Source organism: Rutidosis leptorrhynchoides, chromosome 3 (genome assembly GCF_046630445.1).
Source record: "Rutidosis leptorrhynchoides isolate AG116_Rl617_1_P2 chromosome 3, CSIRO_AGI_Rlap_v1, whole genome shotgun sequence".
Lineage (NCBI taxonomy): Eukaryota > Viridiplantae > Streptophyta > Magnoliopsida > Asterales > Asteraceae > Rutidosis > Rutidosis leptorrhynchoides.
The window spans coordinates 596,782,025-596,809,624 of record NC_092335.1 but is presented as its reverse complement, the minus strand read 5'-3'; the positions used below and the strand labels follow the sequence as shown (position 1 = coordinate 596,809,624).

General features: G+C 36.2%; 1 protein-coding gene across 1 annotated transcript; it reads left to right on the top strand.

The window, feature by feature from the left end:
* The first annotated feature begins 710 nt into the window (after positions 1 to 710).
* LOC139902189 (lon protease homolog, mitochondrial-like) lies at positions 711 to 27,281 on the top strand. The gene is made up of 11 exons (XM_071884841.1): positions 711 to 935; positions 1,065 to 1,130; positions 3,654 to 3,836; positions 25,611 to 25,676; positions 25,796 to 25,837; positions 25,922 to 26,037; positions 26,228 to 26,333; positions 26,411 to 26,476; positions 26,570 to 26,656; positions 26,745 to 26,784; positions 27,097 to 27,281. The coding sequence occupies exons 1-11, from the start codon at positions 711 to 713 to the stop codon at positions 27,279 to 27,281; spliced, it is 1,182 nt and encodes a 393-aa protein (XP_071740942.1).
* Positions 27,282 to 27,600: the final 319 nt, after the last annotated feature.

Genomic DNA, 27,600 nt, shown 5'->3' with positions numbered 1-27,600 from the left:
TCTTTTCCATAAGCGAACCTAATTTTTAAAAATCAAATCGAACCGTACCAACATTATATAATGCAGTCTTTAGTTCCACTTTTTAGTCTTTAGTCCCACTTTTTGCTACTCACTTCGTCTCACCATAGGTGTTCATATTTCCATTTTGAGATGTCTCTTTTCAAGTGTCCGCTTTGTATTTCAATCAATCAGAAAAGATTATTCTGGAGATAAAAAATTTCTGATTGGTGGTGAATAAAGTTAGTAAGATTTTTTAAAACTGTATGTAAAAAATAAGGGTCTGTTCCCCAGTTTTTCATTAAAAGAAATGAGAAGAAGAGAAAAGGAGAGGAGTGAAAGGGAAGGAACTTGTATCCTTCTAATTTGGAAGGAAAGGGCTGAAGGAAAATTACACTGAAATCTTCCGTCTCCTCCCTTCCCTTTCCTTCCTATCCAAACTCAGGAACACTAGTTTTTTGATGCAATCCTTCCGCTTCTCTCTGAACCCTTTCATTTCCGTTAAAAATTGAACTCCGGAACAGACCTAAGTGAATATTTGTATTGTAATGAGAGTGAATTAGTATAAAACATGACTCAAAATGAAACGAACCCAATTAGTTTGGTCCAACCCCTTCCTAAAAATAGTGTAACATAAATTAGGAAGGGAGTATAAACAATCATTCCTTCGTTTCGTTCTCATACAGCGTAGCCCTGAATTTACATAAATCCTAATGTTGAAGAGTTTAAGGTCTTCTTCGTGCTTACAACAAGCCAATTTTACATCAGGTTTACCCTCACGCTCACACCTTGGGAGAGTGCTTCGTTTGTTACAAAGACGTTTTTTATGTTCGGATTCTAGTGATGGACTCGGTTCGGAGTGTGTTCCCGCTGTTGAATCAAAATCAGCTGCGGCAATGCTTCCTACACTAATGAAACAGCCACATGAAATTGTTAAGGTTCTACTATTTCTTTACTTGGTGTTGATTTAGTACAATTTTAGGATTCGTGTGTATTCAGTTTACAGAACAAATAAATGAATACTCCTATTTTTAATCTGTGTAATTTATGTATCTCTATATTTGCAGGTGTTAGCATTGCCATTAGCACATCGACCATTATTTCCAGGATTTTGTATCCCAACATATATCAAGGTACTGACATTTTTGCTTTGCTTTGCTTTGCTTTGCTTTTGTTTCTGATTGGGTTAGTAGCTCTTAAGACCGCGGATAATGGTGACGCATATGTGGAGTGGAAGAGGTACTTTTGGGTATTGTCGCTGAAATGGCTATGACAAGGGAAGGGAGGAGTTGTAATGGGGGGCGTTTGTAGGAAAGGATGACGCTAACATGGCATTTAATTTTGATTGACATACGCCTTCGAGGATTTTAGCCACAAACCCCATTACATGTGTTTGTGGGGCGTTTGTGAGGCGTTTGTGGAGACATGTCACAGTGAGTAGAGCTACGAACACCGCGTTATCTGTGGTCCAATACGAAGTAGTTTTTGTTATCTTAGAATTTATAGTCTCTAAATATACACATACAATGTCAAATTTTCGCAAATAGTTAAAAGATATAACATTGTATTTTAAATATTAGTATTATATTAGTATATTATGATATGATATTATGATGATGTCTATTATCTATTATTCAAGTTAGTAATTTAGAAATCTTATTTAACTTTTCAGTTTTAATAATAACAAATATCTATAGTATTGTATAAATCTCTAAAATGATGATATCATAAATAAGGATTATTTAAGCTTAAAACTAAATTCAAAAATAAATAGAAAAAATCTAAGCCCCATGATGATGTCATTAAAATTAAAATAATTAATTATATATAATAAAAATATTAACATGTTAATTGTATAATATATGAAGCATTATGTACAACCTTATGATAAAACACCCTTATGACCATACATATAATATTTGAAACATTATGTACAACCTTATGGTAAATACCCTCATAACCATATGCATAATATGGTTAGCATTATGTACAAGCTCATAATAAAACACCCTCATGGCCATATGTACAAACTTTAAAACAAATTGTATATTCTTTCACAAAACACCATATGAACACATGTACAAACTTTGAAACATATTGTACAAACTTCGTATAATAATTCTATTTTAGTTTTTGAAAAAATTTCAAGAGACATTTATTGTTACTAATAATTATTGTTAAAAATATAAATACTCAATTTTAAAGCAAACTTTATTATTATAATTATAATTATAATTATAATTATTATAAATACAATTATAATTATAATTATAATTATTATATTATTATTATCCAAATATGGGTTCTCTTTACGGGATTAACTAGAAAGTGGCCCGCTCGATGCCGCGGTGCCTTTCGGGTTACATAATCATAATTAACGTAGCGTTATGTATTTACGGAAATAAAAACGCTTTGCTACGGGTGTTTTTGGATACACGTCGTTAGTATCTAGTATATCTAATGGCATATGCATTTTTAACATCAGGAAAATTGTGTAAAAAATGGAAACATGATCGATATGAGGTAGGTAATTTGGGTTGTGTACTATAAGTGTATGTATATGTATTGAAAATAGCCCGAGGTGTTTAGCGTTTTTTGAGAAGTGTCCGTTTCGCATATAATTAGCCCTGTTGGGTTCGTCAGATCTTTTCGAGTTGAACGGTGGTCTCGAAAAAATTTAACTCACACCGAGCGAGAAGATAGAGCCCGTTATAAATTCGGGTGGAATTAGTTTCTTTTATTTTAATAAAATTATATATTTACACTTTCTACCCCTGTAAAAGTGTAAACTTGAGGGGCCGTTGTGTAAATTGAACCGAAGTTGAGGGACCGTTTGTAGTGTGAACGCAAACTCAAAACGACAATCCGAAACAACTGAAGCGACAAAAATCCGGGGTGTGTTTTAGTACATAGGTATAATTACCTTACATATGTATGCGAAATACCTCAATAAAAGGTTGTAATGTAGGCTTTTATAACAAGAAAAATAGTAATTATGATGAAAATTGAAAAAGGGTGGCGGGAGAATAAATGTAATTCATTTATTCTTACCAAATTAAGTATATCAATATGTTTGTGAAAACGGAAAGTTTCTTAGTTGGAATCCTTGGTTCCACGGTTCATTAAATTAAAAGACATTAGTATTTACATTCACTTAACACCTAAAATATATCATTAAACTGTTTTGTTTAAACAAACTCGTGGTTCCACTGTGTCATTTCACTAGTATTAAATATATAATAGTAATTCAACTAAAATAAGGGCTTGATTGGTGTTTTATATAGTTTAGGACTTGAAAAGAAATAAAGGAGTTCATATGAAATTGGTAGAAAAAGTGGGGGTCAATTGGTTGTCTTCTCCAACAAAGCCTCCTACAACTTCAAATTAAATTCTTCCATTAAAAGAGGTTAAAAACATAGGAAATCCATAATTGATCATACTGAACCATATATAAATACATGTAAACGACACTGAATTCATTAATCCACCCCTGATGCTAATCCCATCCCAAACCACAGTGAAGTTTACTTGTTTTGTTTACAACTCAAGTTCTGCCTCCATGTTTCATCCGACCTTATAACCTTACATTCATCAGAAGTTACTTCTGTATCATAATGTGTTTTTCTAACTTCTACTTATGCAATTATACCTTCCAGGATGCTAAATTACTAGCTTCATTGGTTAATAATGGGGAACAACAAGCTCCTTACGTTGGTGGGTTTCTTGTAAAGGATGACACAAGATCTGAGCCGACCGGCTCACATACAGAGAAAAGTATATATGAGCTTAAGGGCAAAGATTTATTAAACCGTCTACATGAAGTAGGTACGCTGGCCCAGGTACGTGTGATGCGAATATTGTTAATTAGTCGTGGTAATCTTGTACTATGTTAAAATACAATGCAAATTTAGAATAATATGGAATTAGTAAATGTATATGGGTAAAATATCTAGATATTAATATGTATATGAAACATATCAAGATATTAAAATGTAAAGAAAAATCTAGATATTTATATGTGTAAGAAATATCTAGATATTTATATGTATAAAAATATCTAGATATTTATATATATCCATGAAAATATCTAGTCTCTAGAAACTTCCATGGAGTAGTATAAATAGGGGTGAAGATTTCATTTGTGTATAAGTTGTGAAAAGAGTGAGTTGAGAAGTAGAGAAGAAGTAAGAAGTGAGAAGAGTGTGAGTAGAGAAGAAAAGCTTGTAAGTAAGTAATATTGTAATTGTATTTTGTATTAATAAAAGTGTTCTTTGTTAAGTTTTCCGGTTAAGCCTTAGTTTGTGTTTAAGTTCTTAGTGCACTTGTGTTGTTCTTATTATATGGTCGGCTCTGCCGCCTAAGTGATATATGGTCGGTTATACCGCCTGAACGATATATGGTCTACACTGTCGCCTAAGTATTATTGTGCACTAAGGATTTATAAAATTAAAGGCTAATCAACGTCAAAGTGTTGGTGTAGTGAGTCTAGTATAGTCTAGATCCTCTATAGTGGGTGTGTTGGGCTCGTCAAAGCTTCCAACAATTGTTATCAGAGCGGGTCGTTCGGGACCATTTCTAGTGGAGGAAAACATCGGTAAACGTTGGACGTTTACTTCATCGAAGCTCTAAAGGAGATTCTGTAGGAGCACAGTTAGGGACTGTGAAAGCTCATCGGTCTGGGACCAAGCTTATTGGACGTTGGACCAAGCTTATTGGACGTCAGATGGCAGATCTTGCAAGTACGAGCAGTGGAATCAAGAGTCTCAATAACCACAACTATGGTTATTGGCGGACCTGTATAGAATCCTACCTACAAGGACAGGATTTATGGGAAATAGTTGCTGGCAGTGACACAACGCCTCCACCAAAAGAAAATGTTGAAGCCTTGAGAAAATGGAACATCAAGGCTGGGAAGGCTTTATTTATATTGAAGACTACAATAGAGGAGGATCTATTGGAGCACATCCGTGACGAGAAAACACCAAAGGCAGCTTGGGAAACTTTTGATAAATTATTTTCAAAGAAGAATGAAGCACGCCTCCAGCTCTTGGAAAATGAGCTCGCAGGTATCTCACAAGGAAGTTTGTCTATTTCCCAGTATTTCACTAAGGTGAACTCTATTTGTCGTGAGATATCTCAACTTGCTCCTGAAGAGAAAGTGAGTGATGCAAGGATGAAGAGAATTATCATCCATAGCTTAAGATCCGAGTATAATGGATTTATAGCCGCTGTGAGAGGATGGCCTACTCAACCATCATTAATAGAGCTGGAGAATCTATTGGCTAATCAAGAGGCATTAGCCAAGCAGATGAATGAAGTAACCATAAAAGATGAAGAAGATGCATTCTTCACCAATAAGAAGAAAAATTCCTCAAATTGATATCCGAACAGATACAATATGTGCTGGATGTCAATTTGGCAGAGCTCACCAATTGACATTCAAGGAGTCAGCGCATCAGTCCAAGATACCACTACAGCTCATACACTCAGATGTCTTTGGCCCAGTGAAACAAACATCACTTGGAGGAATGAAATATATGGTGACATTCATTGATGACTTCTCAAGGTATGTGTGGGTTTACTTCATGAAGGAAAAGTCGGAGACTTTTATGAAGTTTAAAGAGTTCAGGAACAAAATTTAAAGTGAGCTCAGTTATAAGATTCGGTGCTTACGCACTGATAATGGAAGAGAATATTTTTCGACTGAGTTCAATATGTATCTTGAGAAGCACAAGATCAGAAGGCAATTAACTTGCCCTAATACTCCACAACAGAATGGAGTGGCAGAACGTAAGAATCGTCATCTTGCTGAAACTTGTCGAAGTATGCTTCATGGTAAGTATGTGCCAGGAAGATTTTGGGCTGAATGTATGAGAACATCATCATACGTGATAAATAGGCTTCCACAAAAAAAGTTGGGGCATATTTCACCGTATGAAAGATTATGGAAGATCAAGCCAACCGTCAACCATCTCAAGGTTTTTGGATGTGTATGCTACGTCTTCGTGCCAGATCATCTCCGAAGCAAATTTGATAAAAAGGCAATTCGGTGCATTTTTGTCGGTTATGATGAATCAAGAAAAGGATGGAGATGTTGTGATCTAAATAACGAAAAGTGTCATACTTCAAGAAATGTGGTATTTGATGAAGCTTCTTCATGGTGGTCACCTCAAAATATAGAGCTTTCAGAATCTCATGGATTAGAAGAAGGTTGATGTAATGCGAGGTGTATATGAAATAGTATTAATTTAAATACGAAATACGACGAAATATTACACAAGTTTTAATTATTTATTTACAAAATGGATATACCTAAACCTTACTACAACACTATAGGCAGTGTACCTAATCGTAGAGTAGTATAGTTTTTAGTAAGTCCGGTTCGTTCCACAGGGAGACGGTTACACTATATTTTATATAATTACATTTGTACAAAAATATATAAATATATATATATATATATAATAATATATAAAAGGGGGGTTTACCGTTTAATGACCGGTTTGTCGATTTTATATTTTAAGCGAAGCGTAAAGTAAATTTAATTAACAAAATAAAATAAATAACAAAAAATATAAATGACGAATAATTAAAGGTGCGATGAAATATAAAATAAAATAATTATGCTTATTTAAACTTCCGTAATCATGATGTTTGATGTGTTGATTTTAGTTTTATGCCCATGGGTTAATTGTCCTTTGTCCTGGATTATTTAATATGTCCGTCTGGTTTTTGTCCATAACAGTCCATCAGTCATAAATATAAAGTGCGAGTGTCCTCTTCAAATTATCCTTATACTCGAAGTCAAATATTCCAACTAATTGGGGACTTAAACTGTAACAAGGTTTTAATACTTTGTTTAATAATTACACCAGGTTATCGACTGCGTGTAACCCAAGGTTTTAATACTTTGTTATCAATTATGCCAAGTGTCCTTGTACATAATTTCACCCCTGTTTTAATAATTCTAGTGACTATTAATCCATTCCCGTGTCCGGTTAAATGAACTATTATTCGTACATATAAATTCCCCGCCCATCGTGTCCGATCGAGTGTATATGATTATTTATAGGGACGTCCAATTGTAAATCTTTATATTAAAATTAACAAACTATCATTTAGTTAAACAAATATAAAGCCCATTAATAGCCCATAGTCTAATTTCCACAAGTGTCGTTCTTTTGTCCAAACCCCAATTATGGTACAAAGCTCAATTACCCCGTCTTTAATATTTAGTCCAAGATCATGATTACTTTGGCTCAAATAAGCATAATAATAACTTAAGTACGAGACATTAATTTAAAAAGGAGAACATAACTTACATTGAGTATTTATCGCGTAGTGTTACACGGACAGAATTTCGACTTCAAAAACCCGTAAAATAACCTTTACATAACCCGAACTAATCTAATATAAAACTACCCTATACTATATATATATATATATATATATATATATATATATATATATATTATATATATATTTATTTATTATATCTTACAGAGTATTATTATTATTGTGTAAAAATATCGACAGAATGCTCGAGCTTTTATAGGCCATTTCTGAATTTTGCAGCTCCGCGAGTCGCGGCATTTTAAGCCTTCAAACTCCGCGAGTCGCGGAGTTTGATTTTACAGCTCACATCATTTTGGATCTTTGCTTGTGGACGTTATTAAATAATAATATAATATATATATAATTTTTAAGAATTATTTATATATTATATTTTATTTATGTGCATAGTTGACTTGTAATTTTTGCACCGTTGCGTCGCGCGTTGAGAGTTGACTCATGTCCTGGTTCCGAATTTTCGAACGTCCTTGCGTACTATTTTATATCGTGTACTTTGCGTTTTGTAACTTGTACTCTTGTAATTTTTAGATGTTTCTCATCATTAAATTGAACCACTTGGATTGTATCTTGTACATTTGAGCTTTTTGGATGTTTTTGTCTTCAAATCTTCGTTTTCGCCTTTTGTCTTCGCACTTATTTATTTAAACGAATATTACTTGAAAATAGAACAATTGCAACTGAAAACTTTACATATCGGAAGGATATTGCTACTAAATATATGTTCATTTGGAGCACTATCAAATATCCCCACACTTGAACGTTGCTTGTCCTCAAGCAATACATAACTTGAAATAATATAATACATCACACGAATCACTTCTTTATTCTTCACACTTTGTACATCAGTGATTTTGATATGGCGGTATGAACAATGGTAGTAACGATGTGGTTTACAGTCCCACATGACTATGAAAATTTAGATCCTTAAGGAAATTGGATTTTTATGAAAACATTTGATCTTTTGAAAATTTATTCTAGCTTTTACCCTAGATAAGTTTTCCGGAATAACCTTTCCCCGGTGTTTGCAAAATGTTTTTGTGGGTTTCAGATTTGAAAATTTTGGCTCAAAACTTATGGTTTTGTGTCACCCACTTGCTAACCTTGTATTAGGAAAGCAACACGTCCAGTATACTTGCTCCGTATATTACCTTTCGGTAAACTACCATCCGGTTGTAAAGGAAAGCGATGAACAAGCAACTGTTAAGGCAATGTCCCGTGACTTGCTTTTGATTATGGTCTATAAACGTGTCGGATGCTAGTACTATCCTTTGTAGGAGCAATAGTAAAGATCATCCTATGATTTTTTGGTCTGGCACAAGGTCCTGTCTCCGACCATGCTATGCAACCACCGTTCTTACGGTTGACACCCGATTTGGTTCAGGTGACCTAATGAATTTCAGGTGAATTCCTAGGATTTTACGTTCAATGGTAATGAACGCATTGAAAATAGGTTTTCAGAAAACAAATCGGTTTTAATTTTGATCAAAATATTTTCTCGTTCAAGCTCGAGTTTAGATATCTTTGAATTCCATGAGTTTGTAATTCTCAATCTTTAAGGTCAATCTCAAGGATTGAGTAATATCAGGCTTAAAAGCTGATTTTTAATCTTTAAGGAGATTATCCTTTCTGGGGATCTGATTCATTAGTCTTATCAAGCTAATTTGCACGGTGCCCCTCATTGTACGAGATAAATCCTTCTCATGGTTAGGATAAATCTGACCACTTGGCGACCCTGTTTGATGCTGAGGTCCGTGGATTTCTTGCTGATTTTAGTGATGACCTTTCTAGATTTTTCGTCAACCTACAGCTGGTCTGGACGACAACTTTCTGACCTAAATCAAGAAGCGCGTGTCTTTTTCGGAAGACTTTACTTCCTTTTAATGATGGAATTGATTCATCGTGTAGATCCATCTTTTATTTCAAATATATTACAGTAAATCGGGTAAAACTGATTAAAATCGTTCAAAACAAAAGTACCTGCAATAACTTTACAGAAACATATGATAGATAGTTTTTAATTGAATAACTTGGTACATTCTCCCCACACTTAGTTTCTTTCTTTGCCTTTTTATTCTCCTTTATTCCATTTTAAATGAATTCAATCGTTTTAGGGTGTTTTTCAATTTATGTCCTTTCCGAGGTAACGATAATTTCGGTATTAACACCTAATTTTCATCATTCATAAATATGTAAAAACATGATTTTGAATTCATTTATTTGAAAATTTTTAAAATTTTCACAAAATTTGGCAAATAAACTAAGTGCAAACCCGAGAGAATTTATAACCTTTCCCCACACTTGAGATCATGCAATGCCCTCATTTGCATGAAATCAGACTATAATTATAAATTCACGAGGGTGATAAGTGTAGAAAAGTGATTAAAAATACCCAGTTTGTAATTACAAAGCTCGTCGAATGATAGATGGCGCGCCTCATCGTTCATTCCTTCTTGTTTTATCACACATGTTTTTCTTCAAAAACGGTTGCTTTTCTGGACTGTTTGCTAATTTTTGAAAATGCGTCTTTTACCCTAATAGTGCATTTTTATTAACTAGTTATGTACTAACCCGAACCCCTAATTTAACGTTAAGTGGGGTTAGACTTCCCCACACTTAGCTGACGACATGTGAAGTCGGTAGAATAAGTTCCACGAATTAGAATAGTGAGCCAGTTATTTACATCTCGGGTGGTGTATAATATATCAATGGGTTTAAAGTTTAGACTCTCCCGATCGTCACTACTTAATTCTTTTTTAAGTGTAGCTTTTAGTAAATGGATATGTCTCTTTTCTGGTTCTTGGTCAAATGGATCGATATACATCGACATACATATTATAGGGCGGACAATTCCTAACATTTCCTTCCGTTCATTCTCGGGATCAAAGGTTTCACCTCTATTACCCAATTGGGTGAAATTCGTGTAACAACCCAAACCAACCCTCGACCAAACCACGTGAAAATACAAAAAAAAAAAAATATTCTTGTGCAGCATACCAGCGCGGCGCGCCAGGTAGGGGCGCGGCGCGCCAAAGTGGTCTGTCCGGAAAGTTTTAAAATGCGAAAAAGATCGGCTAGTTCCCGACATTTTTAGACGACACGCTTTTAACCACACATTCAAATATGTAAAACTATCACGATTCAAACATAAAAATGATGTTTTACAAGTGGGGCCCACATCGGCCGTTTTACGAGTTTAATACAATCTACGAGTTTCGACCACCAAAAAGTTTAAGTTCCAAACTACACAATGAGCATGGCGTTTGGGATTAAACTACCCAACTATCGGTCAAACTCCAAGAGCTACTAAAGCCAAAAGCGTCCCCTAGCATCAAGCGGAATCTCTAGTCCAAAACGATGCCTTTACCCTTGTCCAAAACCGAACCTATAAAATGGTAAACAACGAGAGGGTAAGCAAAGCTTAGTGAATGCAATAATTATATGAATACATATATAATTATACCTACTTGCATACACTTACACACCAAACCGCAAACACGCTAGCATACACACTTAGCTTACCGTCACAATAACGAGCTATAAATCACCAATACTACAAGCTAGCATAATAACCGCATATGAATATAACTCGAATAATATAATATGCTTACAACACAAATAACCATGGTCGACCAATAGTACAAGGGAACGGCGCTCGCGAAAACGCCATCGGTGTTCATAACATCCGTTAGGGCACTTAACACCTCGCACCACTAACCCCTAGGGTGGCACCTTAACACCTCGGTACATCACCCCGAGTGGCATCTTAACACCTCGATGCATCACTCATTATTTTTACGGAGTGGTGTCTTAACACCTCGACACTACACTCCTAGGTGGCATCTTAACACCTCGATGCTACACCCGAGTGGCATCTTAACACCTCGATGCTACACTCTTCACATGAAACGTGGTGTCTTAACACCTCGACGCTACACCTTTCACGCTACAACAAATAGATACATTATATACATACGCATATAATTATTCCACTCACCTCAAAGTCTTGTGAAAAGATACCCGAGCTTGCAAGACCTCAAAGTAACGTACCTATCATATTATACACATCATCAAACGCAAACTCAAGTCGGTCAACCAAACCCTTTCACCATTCTAAGCCATTTTGACCCAATGGTGCAATTTCAACCCATTTGCACCCTTAACCCTAAATTGGGTCAACACACACCAAAACCCTAATAATTCGTCAAGATGGGTTTAAAACACATTTAGGTCACAAGGCTAACTCGTTTTCATAATTGCTAGGCCACTTTGATCATTAAAGACTCATTTGACCCATTTCAAGGTCAACACACCCATTTGGGTCATCCATACCCAATAACACCCATTTACATATTATTAAAGTGTTTTAGCACTAACTAACTAAATTTAAGACTCAAAAGTCCAATTAACACATTCAAACCCTAGGTTAGTCATCAATGAGCCTTCATAACCCATATACACCCAAAATCCCCAAAATACTAACAAAATGGGTCTTTGGTTCATCACTAGCCCAAACCCTAACCCTTAAAGCAATTAAAGTAAGAAATTGGGTTTTATAACTTACCAACACAATCACCACGTAGCTATCGACTAGATGAACGACTTTATAACTTGCACCGAGACCCGATTCAACCTCTTTTACCCTTTAATGGAGCTTTCTCACTCAAGGATTGCACTCTCTCTCTAGAGTTTAATTGGAGAAGATGAGGTTGTTGTAGGAGTAGTAAATGAGCTCCCCAAAACTGATCTAGGGTATTAAATTCGGCCCCAAAGTGAAATTACACAATCGCCCTCAAAATATCTATTTTAAAAAGAAGAAAGGAATCTGTCGCAGACAGATGGCGCGGCGCGCCACCTAGCCGCGCGGCGCGCGACCTCCCAGTTCAGCATCTTTTGTCTTTTTAATTATGTGCAACAAAAACCCCAAACTTGAGTAACTCATATACACATATGTACACTACGAATATTCGGGTCTTACAACTCTCCCCCACTTATTCGGATTGCGTCCTCGCAATCTCAGCCGCATGACACGAGGGAAGATAAACTAACACTAACTCTTCGGGCTCCCAAGTGAACTCGGAACCTTTACTTCATCGCCATTGAACCTTAAAGGTCCTCACCTCTTTATTCCTCAACATTTTCACCTTCTCGTCAAGGATAGCAATCGGTTCTTCGACATATTCTAACTTGTTGTTTAGCTCGATCTCGTCTAAAGGCATCCATGAGGAATCATCCGCAAGACACTTACGGAGGTGGGAAACATGAAATGTATTATGGATCCCTGCAAGCTCTTCGGGTAATTCTAATCGATATGCAACTTCACCAACACGAGCTAAAACCTTGAGCGGTCCAATAAACCGAGGAGCTAACTTTCCCCATTTTCGAAATCGAATAATACCTTTCCATGGCGAAACCTTAAGCATCACCATATCGCCTTCTTGGAACTCAATCAATCGCCTACGTCTATCGGCATACGACTTTTGCCTATCTTGAGCCTTCTTCAAATGTTCCCGAATCAAATCGATCTTGCTATTTGTCTCTAAAACCAAATCGGTACTCCCGATCTCTCTTTGACCCACTTCTCCCCAACAAACGGGAGTTCGACACCTACGCCCAGAAAGCATTTTGTAAAGTGGCATCCCGATACTAGTATGATAACTATTATTGTACGAGAATTCCACCAAAGGCAAATGCTCATCCCAACTACCACCGAAGTCAATGATGCACGCTCGTAACATATCTTCCAAAGTTTGATTCGTACGTTCGGTTTGACCGTCCGTTTGAGGATGATACGCCGTGCTCAACTTCAATTGCGTACCCATATCTTCATGAAACTTTTCCCAAAACCGAGATGTAAAACGGGTATCTCGATCCGAAATAATAGATATAGGAACCCCATGTCGCGAGACCACTTCCTTGATAAACAACTTAGCCAAGGTCTCCGACAATATCGCTTCTTTAATGGGAAGAAACAAAGCGCTTTTTGTCAATCGGTCAACTATAACCCAAATCGAATCGAATTGGGTTCTCGCCGTTTTAGGTAACTTTGTAATGAAATCCATGGTAATGTGCTCCCATTTCCATTTCGGGATTTCTAACGGTTGCAACTTACCATACGGCTTTTGGTGTTCGACTTTTACTTGTAAACACGTGACACATTGCTCAACATACTTCACAACATCACGTTTCATGCCCGGCCACCAATAATCTTTCTTCAAGTCATGATACATTTTTGTCGCGCCCGGATGAATGGAATATTTTGACTTATGTGCTTCATCAAGTAGCACCCGTCGGTAATCACCCATCTTAGGCACCCACACCCTTCCTTGAAAGGACAACAAACCACGCGGGCCCATAGTAATGAACTCCGATTGGCCCACAATTCGTTCCACATGCTTATTGTGAACGTAAGCCTCTATTTGAATCTCGCCAAGCTTCTCAAGAAAATCGTTGGAAATAATCAAACGTAACGACCCCACTTTTATCGCTGGATGTTGACTCTTTCGACTCAACGCATCCGCGAAAACATTCGCCTTACCCGGATGATAAAGTATTTCACAATCGTAGTCTTTCACCACATCCATCCACCTACGTTGGCGATAATTCAAATCTCGTTGATTAAAGAGATGTTTCAAACTCTTATGATCCGAATAAATCGTACACTTGACACCATACAAGTAATGGCGCCAAATTTTCAATGCATGCACTACCGCCGCCAACTCAAGATCATGAGTCGGATATCTTGTTTCGTGTTCCTTTAATTATCGAGAGGCATAAGCGATGACTTTACCTCTTTGCATTAGAACACACCCGAGCCCATTTAGCGAAGCATCACAATAAACCGTCATATCTTCCACACCTTCCGGTAATACTAACACCGGAGCTTGACACAACTTCACTTTTAACAATTGAAAAGCAATTTCTTGTTCGTTCTCCCAAATAAACTTAGCATTCTTCCTCGTCAACTTCGTTAATGGAGAAGCAATCTTAGAAAAGTCTTGGATAAACCGACGATAATAACCGGCCAATCCGAGAAAACTTCGGATTTCCGTAGGTGTAGTCGGTCGTCCCCAACTCTTCACCGTCTCTATCTTCCCCGGATCTACTTGAATACCGTCTTTGTTCACAATATGACCAAGGAATTGGACTTCCCTTAGCCAAAATTCACATTTGGAGAACTTAGCATACAACTTCTCCTTTCGTAGCGTCTTCAATACTTCACGCAAATGACGTTCATGCTCGTTCATACTTTTCGAGTAGACTAGTATGTCGTCAATGAACACTATTACCGACTTGTCCAACATAGGTTGGCACACTCGGTTCATAAGATCCATGAATGCCGCCGGTGCATTCGTAAGGCTAAAAGGCATTACCATAAACTCAAAATGCCCATACCGCGTTCTAAAAGCCGTTTTCTCTATATCTTCCTCACGGACCCGCATTTGGTGATAGCCAGACCGTAGGTCGATCTTAGAGAAATACGTTGCACCTTGAAGTTGATCAAATAAATCGTCAATCCTAGGTAATGGATAACGATTCTTGATCGTCACTTTATTCAACTCACGGTAATCAATGCACATACGCATACTACCATCTTTCTTCTTCACAAATAACACCGGAGCACCCCACGGTGAAGCACTCGGTCGAATAAAACCCTTCTCGAGCAATTCTTGAATTTGATTTAACAACTCTTGCATCTCCGTTGGCGCTAAACGATAAGGAGTTTTAGCAATGGGGGTAGCCCCCGGAACCAACTCGATGTGAAATTCGACTTGTCTTTCCGCCGGAACACCCGGTAATTCGTCCGGAAAAACGTCTTCGAAATCACTAACAACCGGAATTCCACGAATGGGTGGCGGCTCATCACGAGTATCAACAACATGAGCAAGGAAAGACATGCCACCGGTAACAACATGATGATGTGCCCGTGCAAAAGTGCATATCGGCACCGGTCTCCTCCGCCTATCACCATGAATAATCAACTCTCCCCCACTTGGGGTCTTCACACGAATAAACTTATCATGGCATGCAATATCGGCTCTATAACGATCAAGCCAATCCATACCAATGACAATATCAAAGTCGCCCAAGGTCATTGGAATAAGATTAATTTTAAAGGTTTCGGCACCAAAAACAACATCACAATTTTCACACACATCAACCACTAGCACCGTCTTGCCGTTCGCTATTTCGACTTCTACCGGACGACTCAACTTAGCTAATGGTCTATCAAGTTTAGGCACAAATTTAGGAGACACAAACGAAAAATTTGCACCGCTATCAAAAAGAATCCTCGCCGGATTAGAATTAACCATGAAAGTACCTGAGACAACTTCGTTCGATTGTTTGGCTTCATCATTAGTCATCAAGTAGTTGCGACCCCTAGCCGTACCCGCCACCTTCTCTAACCACTTCACATTATCATTTCGCAAATCGGGACACTCCGGCTTCTTATGCCCCTCTTTGCCGAAATTAAAACAAGTAATTTTGTTTCCGGAACGTGGTTTCGGACACTCACGAGCCATATGACCAGGTTGCCCACAGTTGTAGCACGTATAAGAAAACCCGCCGGTAGTGCCCTTCTTCGTACTATTGACACTTTCGGCCCCCCTCTTGCTCTTGCTCTTCTTGCTTGAGGCGTTAGAGTAACTAGAACCTTCAAACTTTCTTTTGGAAAACATGAAATCACTCTTTCTTGGAACCTCCGGCTCAAAACCCTGAGCCAACTCGAACAATTCATCAAAAGACTTAGCCATACCCCGACTAATCTTCCCCTTGTACTCATCATTCAAAGTACGGTAGAAATCCTTCATGAGCTTATGATCATCACCCACATATTCCGGGCAAAAACGAGTCTTTGCTAAGAATGTAGACTTGAGGGTAACCAAATCCATGGAACCTTGTTGCAAATGGTGCAACTCGTCCCGGATTCTATCGAGATCGGATGAAGTTCGGTATTCTCTGAAAAATTCTTTCTTGAACTCCTCCCATGTCAAGCCCATACATTGTTCTTCACCATACAAGTTGATTTTATCGTCCCACCACAACTTAGCTTCTTCGCGTAACATGCTAGAACCATACCTCGTCTTCCTTTTGGGAGGACATTCTGCGGTACGGAAAGCTCCCACAATATCGGAGATCCAACATGTACTTTTTAAAGGATCTCGCACCCCATTAAACATCGGGGGTTGAGCATCCTTGAAGTTCTTGTAGTGGAAGTCCCGCCTTCCTTCACCTCCTTCACCGCGAGGGTAGATATTCCTAGCGTCAAGGGCCTCTTCGATAGTGGCCTTCATTCGTTCATTAATTAGATCGGTTATTTGCTCATCAACCGAATCTTGGAAGACCTTTCGAACGTCCGCAAGAAAATCCGATTTTAACTTCTTAAAGATGGCCTCAACCTTGGTTGAGAACTCGGCGTCCCCGCTTGTACTTCCATTATCATGTTCGGGACCGTTTCTCGTCTTCATTCTATAAAACGAATTAGGTTAAACCACAAAACGGAAGGACAGATTACATATATACATACATATACTCCACACTACTCCATCTCACTCAACAATCGTCGTACATTACTTGTTTGACACGATTTGCAATTGTAGTGATGGTAGCTAGTCATTACTACGCGAGCACGTCGCGTTAACTCGCTAGTACAACGTCCATCTCGCTTGATGATTGCTAAACACAACACAACAAATAGCGCATGATTAGTTCACATAAACCTATGCACTAACCATCCCGATCCGACCCAAAGTCCTACAAGTCCCGCATAAACGCGCACACAAAAAGTCTAAGTCTAGGCGCCTATCTCAAGTCACCTAAATCCCTTAGACCATGCTCTGATACCACTTGTAACAACCCAAACCAACCCTCGACCAAACCACGCGAAAATACAAAAAAAAAATTTCCTGTGCAGCATACCCGCGCGGCTCGCCAGGTAAGGGCGCGGCGCGCCAAAGTGGTCTGTCCGGAAAGTTTTAAAATGCGAAAAAGATCGGCTAGTTCCCGACATTTTTAGACGACCCGCTTTTAACCACACATTCAAATATGTAAAACTATCACGATTCAAACATAAAAATGATGTTTTACAAGTGGGGCCCACATCGGCCGTTTTACGAGTTTAATACAATCTACGAGTTTCGACCACCAAAAAGTTTAAGTTCCAAACTACACAATGAGCATGGCGTTTGGGATTAAACTACCCAACTATCGGTCAAACTCCAAGAGCTACTAAAGCCAAAAGCGTCCCCTAGCATCAAGCGGAATCTCTAGTCCAAAACGATGCCCTTACCCTTGTCCAAAACCGAACCTATAAAATGGTAAACAACGAGAGGGTAAGCAAAGCTTAGTGAATGCAATAATTATACGAATACATATATAATTATACCTACTTGCATACACTTACACACCAAACCGCAAACACGCTAGCATACACACTTAGCTTACCGTCACAATAACGAGCTATAAATCACCAATACTACAAGCTAGCATAATAACCGCATATGAATATAACTCGAATAATATAATATGCTTACAACACAAATAACCATGGTCGACCAATAGTACAAGGGAACGGCGCTCGCGAAAACGCCATCGGTGTTCATAACATCCGTTAGGGCACTTAACACCTCGCACCACTAACCCCTAGGGTGGCACCTTAACACCTCGGCACATCACCCCGAGTGGCATCTTAACACCTCGATGCATCACTCATTATTTTTACGGAGTGGTGTCTTAACACCTCGACACTACACTCCTAGGTGGCATCTTAACACCTCGATGCTACACCCGAGTGGCATCTTAACACCTCGATGCTACACTCTTCACGTGAAACGTGGTGTCTTAACACCTCAACACTACACCTTTCACGCTACAACAAATAGATACATTATATACATACGCATATAATTACTCCACTCACCTCAAAGTCTTGTGAAAAGATACCCGAGCTTGCAAGACCTCAAAGTAACGTACCTATCATATTATACACATCATCAAACGCAAACTCAAGTCGGTCAACCAAACTCTTTCACCATTCTAAGCCATTTTGACCCAATGGTGTAATTTCAACCCATTTGCACCCTTAACCCTAAATTGGGTCAACACACACCAAAACCCTAATCATTCGTCAAGATGGGTTTAAAACACATTTAGGTCACAAGGCTAACTCGTTTTCATAATTGCTAGGCCACTTTGGTCATTAAAGACTCATTTGACCCATTTCAAGGTCAACACACCCATTTGGGTCATCCATACCCAATAACACCCATTTACATATTATTAAAGTGTTCTAGCACTAACTAACTAAATTTAAGACTCAAAAGTCCAATTAACACATTCAAACCCTAGGTTAGTCATCAATGAGCCTTCATAACCCATATTCACCCAAAATCCCCAAAATACTAACAAAATGGGTCTTTGGTTCATCACTAGCCCAAACCCTAACCCTTAAAGCAATTAAAGTAAGAAATTGGGTTTTATAACTTACCAACACAATCACCACGTAGCTATCGACTAGATGAACGACTTTATAACTTGCATCGAGACCCGATTCAACCTCTTTTACCCTTTAATGGATCTTTCTCTCTCAAGGATTGCACTCTCTCTCTAGAATTTAATTGGAGAAGATGAGGTTGTTGTGGGAGTAGTAAATGAGCTCCCCAAAACTGATCTAGGGTATTAAATTCGGCCCCAAAGTAAAATTACACAATCGCCCTCAAAATATCTATTTTAAAAAGAAGAAAGGAATCTGTCGCAGACAGATGGCGCGGCGAGCCACCTAGCCGCGCGGCGCGCGACCTCCCTGTTCAGCATCTTTTGTCTTTTTAATTATGTGCAACAAAAACCCCAAACTTGAGTAACTCATATACACATATGTACACTACGAATATTCGGGTCTTACAACTCGAGGTGTCATTATCTATTACAGCTCGTAGTTCATTTCCGGTGGATGACTCGTCTATTGAGAATATTGGGTTGGAAGGTTGTGGAATGGTGAATTTCGGGATCAAAGCAAATTCTTCTTCATTAATGGTACTTATTGGTCTCACCATTTTGGTCTCGGGGGTAAAATTTTCAACGTTATCGTTTTCCCAAGAGTACCAATTTGTCACCCTTACTTCTTCTTCATTCATTGATGGATCGATGATTTTGTCGGTAGAGGCTAATGTGTCGATATGTTGTGAAATTGGTAAGACTGAATAAAAAGTATCATCGGGATAGTTGGTGATTTCGGAGCTCTCGAATTCATCAAAATTCGATGATCTGAGATTTTCTTGCACACTACTCCTCAGATCAACAGCTGTATAATCTGATAGATTTTCAACTTGCCTATTTACAAACTCTCTCATTTGTTCATTTTGAGCATGAAGTTCTTCGAGTTTGATTTTCATATAATCTAAAGAATTTTCAGACACATACTTTTTCTCGTCCTCTGGTTGTTGAGTTTGGATATATTCTTGGGAATAATCCCAATTAGAATTGTATTCCTCATAATCATTCCATTCAGGTTCTATGGGTTCATAATTTTCCATAGGAACGTAATAATAACATTCCCATGTTGAGTGATAATCTCCACATATTTCACAACCAGTTATTGTTTCGTCATTCGTGATCCAAGATTGACCGAATGAATTGTCATCAACACCTGTTTGAGAGTATTGATGAAATTGATTTCGGATGTCATAAAGAGTTTCTAAGATATTTTCGAGATTTTCCATAATGCGTTTATTACCAAATTTTAGCTACAATGTGGTGCATTTACTAATTATCCTATTAGTTATAAAATAAAATAAAAAAAATTATATAAGTTATCAAATTAATAGACTTTTCTGCTTTTGCCCACGTTTCGAATAGCCAATAGATGCAGCAGGGAGCCAGAACCCTTTAAATCGGAAGCTCACAACTCAGCCACTAACAAATCCAACTATTATTACGAAGTAGAAAATTTGGATGTCTATCAATTTAACCGCTTAAAATAATTTTTCTTTCCGTTTGCAGAATTAGATAAGAAGTAGAGAAAATTTCTAAGTCCTAAAAACTAAAGCGTCGAGAAATAAGAAAGAAAAAGATTGAGCGTCAAAAAACGTCGAAAAATAAAAATAAGAAAATAGCGCATCGTAACTTAAAAGGTACTAAAATTTATAAACAGCGTCGCAAAATTCTAAAGCACCTAAATTTTAGTCTAAAGAAATAAGCACTTAAGGAATTTTACGGCAAATCCTAAAAATCTAGAAATAAAAACACTAATCTTAAAACTAGATACAAACGACAAAAATACAAATATTACGATTAAACAAATAAAAAGATACAAAAATAAAACTAAGCTTAAAATTGATAAAATTATTTATTTTTATAAAAATATTATTTTTATATTTATTTTATAAAAGTATTAATTTTTATATATATTAAAACTAATTATAATTAATATTACAAATTAATTAATAAAACTAAACTAATTATAATAATAATTAAATAAATAGGGTTAAATAAAAAAAATAATAAATAATAATTACTCCGTACTTAATGCGAATTAGGGTTTGTGGTGGCCTGACAAGGCGGCTCCGCGAGTCGCGGTTCCGCCTGGCAACAAACTCCGCGAGTCGCGGAGATTTGAAAATAAAATGACAAGTTTCGTTTTTTTTTAATATTTATATTAATTAAATAAAACTTATATTTAAAAACTAAAATATAAATACTTTATAATTTTATAAATAGAAATCTAAAAAAATAAATATATATATTTTTTTTTTCGATTTTTAATTTTTTAAAATTTTTTATTTTTATTTTTTATTTTTGGACACTTATAATAAATAAGAAAATATTTTTACGAAATAAGAAATAATATATTTTTACAAAAATATAGTTTTTCACCCGATTTACTTAATTTTAATACGAAATACGACGAAATATTACACAAGTTTTAATTATTTATTTACAAAATAGATATACCTAAACCTTGCTACAACACTATAGGCAGTGTACCTAATCGTAGAGTAGTGTAGTTTTTAGTAAGTCCGGTTCGTTTCACAGGGAGACGGTTACACTATATTTTTATATAATTACATTTGTACAAAAATATATAAATATATATATATAATAATATATAAAAGGGGGGTTTACCGTTTAATGACCAGTTTGTCTATTTTATATTTTAAGCGAAGCGTAAAGTAAATTTAATTAACAAAATAAAATAAATAACAAAAAATATAAATGACGAATAATTAAAGGTGCGATGAAATATAAAATAAAATAATTATGTTTATTTAAACTTCCGTAATCATGATGTTTGATGTGTTGATTTTAGTTTTATGTCCATGGGTTAATTGTCATTTGTCCTGAATTATTTAATATGTCCGTATGGTTTTTGTCCATAACAGTCCAGCAGTCATAAATATAAAGTGCGAGTGTCCTCGTCAAATTATCCTTATACCCGAAGTCAAATATTCCAACTAATTGGGGACTTAAAATATAACAAGGTTTTAATACTTTGTTTAATAATTACACCAGGTTATCGACTGCGTGTAACCCAAGGTTTTAATACTTTATTATCAATTATGCCAAGTGTCCTTGTACATAATTTCACCCCTGTTTTAATAATTCTAGTGACTATTAATCCATTCCCGTGTCCGGTTAAATGAACTATTATTCGTACATATAAATTCCCCGCCCATCGTGTCCGATCGAGTGTATATGGTTATTTATAGGGATGTCCAATTGTAAATCTTTATATTAAAATTAACAAACTATCATTTAGTTAAACAAATATAAAGTCCATTAATAGCCCATAGTCTAATTTCCACAAGTGTCGTTCTTTTGTCCAAACCCCAATTATGGTACAAAGCCCAATTACCCCGTCTTTAATATTTAGTCCAACATCATGATTACTTTGGCTCAAATAAGCATAATAATAACTTAAGTACGAGACATTAATTTAAAAAGGAGAACATAACTTACATTGAGTATTTATCGCGTAGTGTTACACGGATAGAATTTCGACTTCAAAAACCCGTAAAATAACCTTTACATAACCCGAACTAGTCTAATATAAAACTACCCTATATATATATATATATATATATATATATATATATATATATATATATATATATATATATATATATATATATATATATATTATATATATATTTATTTATTATATCTTACAGAGTATTATTATTATTGTGTAAAAATATCGACAGAATGCTCGAGCTTTTATAGGCCATTTCTGAATTTTGCAGCTCCGCGAGTCGCGACATTTTAAGCCTTCAAACTCCGCGAGTCGCGGAGTTTGATTTTCCAGCTCACATCATTTTGGATCTTTGCTTGTCGACGTTATTAAATAATAATATAATATATATATAATTTTTAAGAATTATTTATATATTATATTTTATTTATGTGCATAGTTGACTTGTAATTTTTGCACCGTTGCGTCGCGCGTTGAGAGTTGACTCATGTCCTGGTTCCGAATTTTCGAACGTCCTTGCGTACTATTTTATATCGTGTACTTTGCGTTTTGTAACTTGTACTCTTGTAATTTTTAGACGTTTCTCATCATTAAATTGAACCACTTGGATTGTATCTTGTACATTTGAGCTTTTTAGACGTTTTTGTCTTCAAATCTTCGTTTTCGCCTTTTGTCTTCGCACTTATTTATTTAAACGAATATTACTTGAAAATAGAAAAATTGCAACTGAAAACTTTACATATCGGAAGGATATTGCTACTAAATATATGTTCATTTGGAGCACTATCAAAGGTCCAGAAGAAAAAGAAGAACCTAAAGAGCAGATATTGGATCCAATAAAAGAAGGAGAAGGGTCGTACTCTAAGGAAAAGAGTCCATAGAAAACAGGTGTACATCAATCTATATCCGAGGAGATTCGTCCAAGCCAAAAGGAAGTCGAGGAGCATACACAAGAATTAAGGAGGTCACCAAGGCCGAGACAACCTAATCCAAGGTATGCCAATGCTGCTCATGTGGATGAATCAATACCTATTGAGCCTTCTATTTATGAAGAAGCAGCGCAAAATCGAGAATGGCAGAAAGCGATGGAAGAAGAAATTAATGCACTAAAAGAAAACCAGACATGGAGTTTAGTTCCAAAGCCAAAAGATGTAAAACCAATATCTTGTAAATAGGTTTACAAGGTGAAGACTCGATCAGATGGCTCCATTGAAAGGTATAAAGTTCGACTTGTTGCTAGTGGTTTTTCTCAACAATATGGGCTGGATTATGAAGAAACGTTTAGTCCAGTGGCAAAGATCACAACAATTCGAGCTCTACTAGCTTTAGCCGCTAGCAAATCTTGGAAGTTGTGGCAGATGGATGTCAAGAACGCTTTCTTACATGGAGAACTTGACAAAGAAATTTATATGGAGCAACCAAGAGGCTTTGAGAACAAGATCCATCCTGAGCATGTCTGCAAATTAAAGAAGGCACTATATGGCTTAAAGCAGGCTCCAAGAGCTTGGTACGGGAAAATTGGTGAGTTCTTGGTACAAAGTGGTTTTACAGTTGCTCCTTCAGATTCTAGTTTATTTGTGAAACAAAATCAAGGAAAACTAGCCATAGTGCTAGTATATGTGGATGACTTAATCATCACGGGAGATCACTATGAGGAGATCCAAAGAACAAGAGAGAATCTGTCTATCAGATTTCATATGAAGGAGCTTGGAGAACTCAAACATTTTCTTGGATTCGAAATAGAGCAGAAAAGAGAAGGATTATTTCTGGGACAACAGAAATATGCGCGAGATCTTTTACAAAAGTACAGAATGCTTAATTGTAAACCTATCTCAACTCCGATGGATCCGAATACAAAACTACGAGCAGATGAAGGAAAAAGTCTTCAAGATGTTACCATGTATCGAAAGATGGTCGGAAGTCTTATTTATCTCACACTAAGCCGGCCAGACATATCTTATGCAGTTGGAGTGGTTAGTCGATACATGAGCAATCCGAAGAAGCCTCACCTTGATGTTGTACGACGCATCTTAAGGTATGTTAAAGGCACTATCAACTTTGTTATTTTATACAAGAAAACAAAAGAATGTCACGTGACTGGATATTGTGACGCCGATTACGCTGGAGACTATGATACACGACGGTCAACAACTGGATACATGTTTAGTCTTGGATCAGGAGTAATATCATGGTGCAGCAAGAGACAACCAACAGTATCCTTGTCAAGCACTGAAGCAGAATATCGATCGGCATCATCAGCAACACAAGAAATTACATGGTTGAAACAACTAATGGAAGATCTTCATCAATCAACAGATTATCAAGTAAATCTTCTTTGCGATAACCTATCAGCTATACGACTAGCAGAAAATCCAGTCTTTCATGCAAGAACAAAACATATAGAAGTGCACTATCACTATGTTCGTGAGAAGGTCCTTGAAGGAAAAATCAAGATGGTGCCAACAAAGACAGATGAACAGGTTGCAGATATATTCTCCAAGAGCCTAAGTAAACCAAAGTTTGAAAAATTCAGAGAAGCACTTGGAATGGTCTGCAAGACATCGTTGGAAGAAAATTTACATTGAGGGGGGAGTGTTAAAATACAATGCAAATTTAGAATAATATGGAATTAGTAAATGTATATGGATAAAATATCTAGATATTAATATGTATATGAAACATATCTAGATATTAAAATGTAAAGAAAAATCTAGATATTTATATGTGTAAGAAATATCTAGATATTTATATGTATAAAAATATCTAGATATTTTTATATATCCATGGAAATATCTAGTCTCTAGAAACTTCCATGGAGTAGTATAAATAGGGGTGAAGATTTCATTTGTGTATAAGTTGTGAAAAGAGTGAGTTGAGAAGTAGAGAAGAAGTAAGAAGTGAGAAGAGTGTGAGTAGAGAAGAAAAGCTTGTAAGTAAGTAATATTGTAATTGTATTTTGTATTAATAAAAGTGTTCTTTGTTAAGTTTTCCGGTTAAGCCTTAGTTTGTGTTTAAGTTCTTAGTGCACTTGTGTTGTTCTTATTATATGGTCGGCTCTGCCGTCTAAGTGATATATGATCGGTTATACCGCCTGAACGATATATGGTCGACACTGTCGCCTAAGTATTATTGTGCACTAAGGATTTATAAAATTAAAGGCTAATCAACGTCAAAGTGTTGGTGTAGTGAGTCTAGTATAGTCTAGATCCTCTATAGTGGGTGTGTTGGGCTCGTCAAAGCTTCCAACATACTATATATTACTTTTTATGTTTTTTGATCTTTTTAAGTACTGTAGATTACAAGTATTCAAGGAGATCGGGTTGTTCTTATCGGTCATAAGCGGCTTCGGATAACAGAGATGGTGAGTGGATTTGAGTGGATAGTTTCTTTATATAAGTAACTCGATTTGAACATAATTTTACTCTGTTTTTTATCATTTTCTTTTGTTAGACTGTAATGTAACCATTGCATTATAAACAGGTCAGTGAAGATCCCCTTACTGTCCAAGTGGATCATCTTAAGGTAGGAAATATGATAGATAATGCTTTTCATCACTATCACTCGCTCGCAGGGTTTTATATTTGTATAAATCTCTCTGTATTTCAGAATTCAGCATACGACAAGGATGATGATGTGTGTAAGGCAACATCTTTTGAGGTCTTAACAACCATTAGAGATGTTATGAAGACGTGTTCTCTTTGGAGGGGTCGTGTTAAAACTTACAAATGTTGTCTTATTTGGTGTTTATGGTTAGATAATTAATTCCATAACGAATTTAAGAAAGTTTGATTGGTATATGTTATGTGTCTGTATCAATCTGAAATACTTTTACATTTCCATCTGCTTTTATCGTGTACCTAGCTTATTGAAAAGATTAACCAAATTACGGTGCTAACTTTTTTCTTATATTTTTTTACAGTTTATTGGTGATTCTAATTATCCAAAATTAGCAGACTTTGCTGCTGCAATATCTTATTCCAACAAACTACAATGTCAGCAAGTGCTTGAAGAGCTAGATGTATGTAACATTTAATATTCCGTAAAGGTATTTTTGGTGCATACTGATTAAAAGTATCCTTATAATTGTCAATGTAGGTGCACAAACGGTTGTTACTAAGTCTGGAGCTATTGAAGAAAGAAATGGAGATACATAAGACTCAGGCAAGTTCCGATGATTTATTACATGCATATTTAGAAAAAAATAATAGGTTTTTATATCATTTTATTTAATGTTGTTCTTTGTTTTTTGTTTAGGAATGCATAGCAAAATCTATCAAAGAGAAAGTAATCAAGGAACGGCACCAATATTTGTTAAATGAACAGTTTAAGACTATCAAAAAGGTGGCTTCTTTTTTTTTCTTCTCTATTTCTGCAATTTATGTTTGCACCACCTTTCAAATTCCTCGGATTATAACCCATCTTGATGCAGGAATTAGGGCTTGAAATAGATGAAAAAACAGCACTCATTGGTAACTTTCTTGTTCATTTTTATAAGATGTGGATGCAAGTTGTAAAAATCACTAATCGGGAATTGATCAGTCGGGACATTGTAGGGATTAATCGGCTAATTCACAGATGTTGACTCACTTTGACTTTTGATCTACTTATTCCAACTTTGATTGAATAAATCTGACCTTTAACTGGACTAAATCTGACTTTTTACCTATTTATACACGTGGACCGGTTCATATCTTCGATTTAGTAAGATTTACCGCCTGCTTTTAAAACCGATTTTTACATATAACTGTAACTCTTGGACAATAAGTTTGTTTTTGTTGCAGATAAGTATCGGGTTAGAATCGATGCAAACAAGGAGAAAATCTCACCTCATATTCTATATGCTATCGAAGAAGAACTGAAGAAACTGCAACTTTTGGAAGCCAATTCATGGGAATTCAATGTTACACGGAGATATCTTGATAGCTTTCAGTGCCTTACCCCGCCCGGGTTAGTAAATAGTAAGTAGGGGAGTCAAAAGCTCGTGCTTTGAATTGCATAAAAAGTGGCATGTTTTTATATACTTGCATTTTATGTTTATATATATTTATATGAGAAATATTCAAATGAGACCAATTTTTAAGTTGAGATTCAAGGGACCAATCAGATTGCGACACGTGGCGCGATAATCACGTGTAATTGGAAAAAAAATTCAAAAAAAAGTAAAATTTTTCGAAAAAAATAAAATTTCAAATTTTTTTTTTCGAAATTTTTTTTTTTAATTTTTTTTTCCAATCACATGTGATTAAATTTGACATGCAGTAAATCACATGTGATTGTGCATGCCA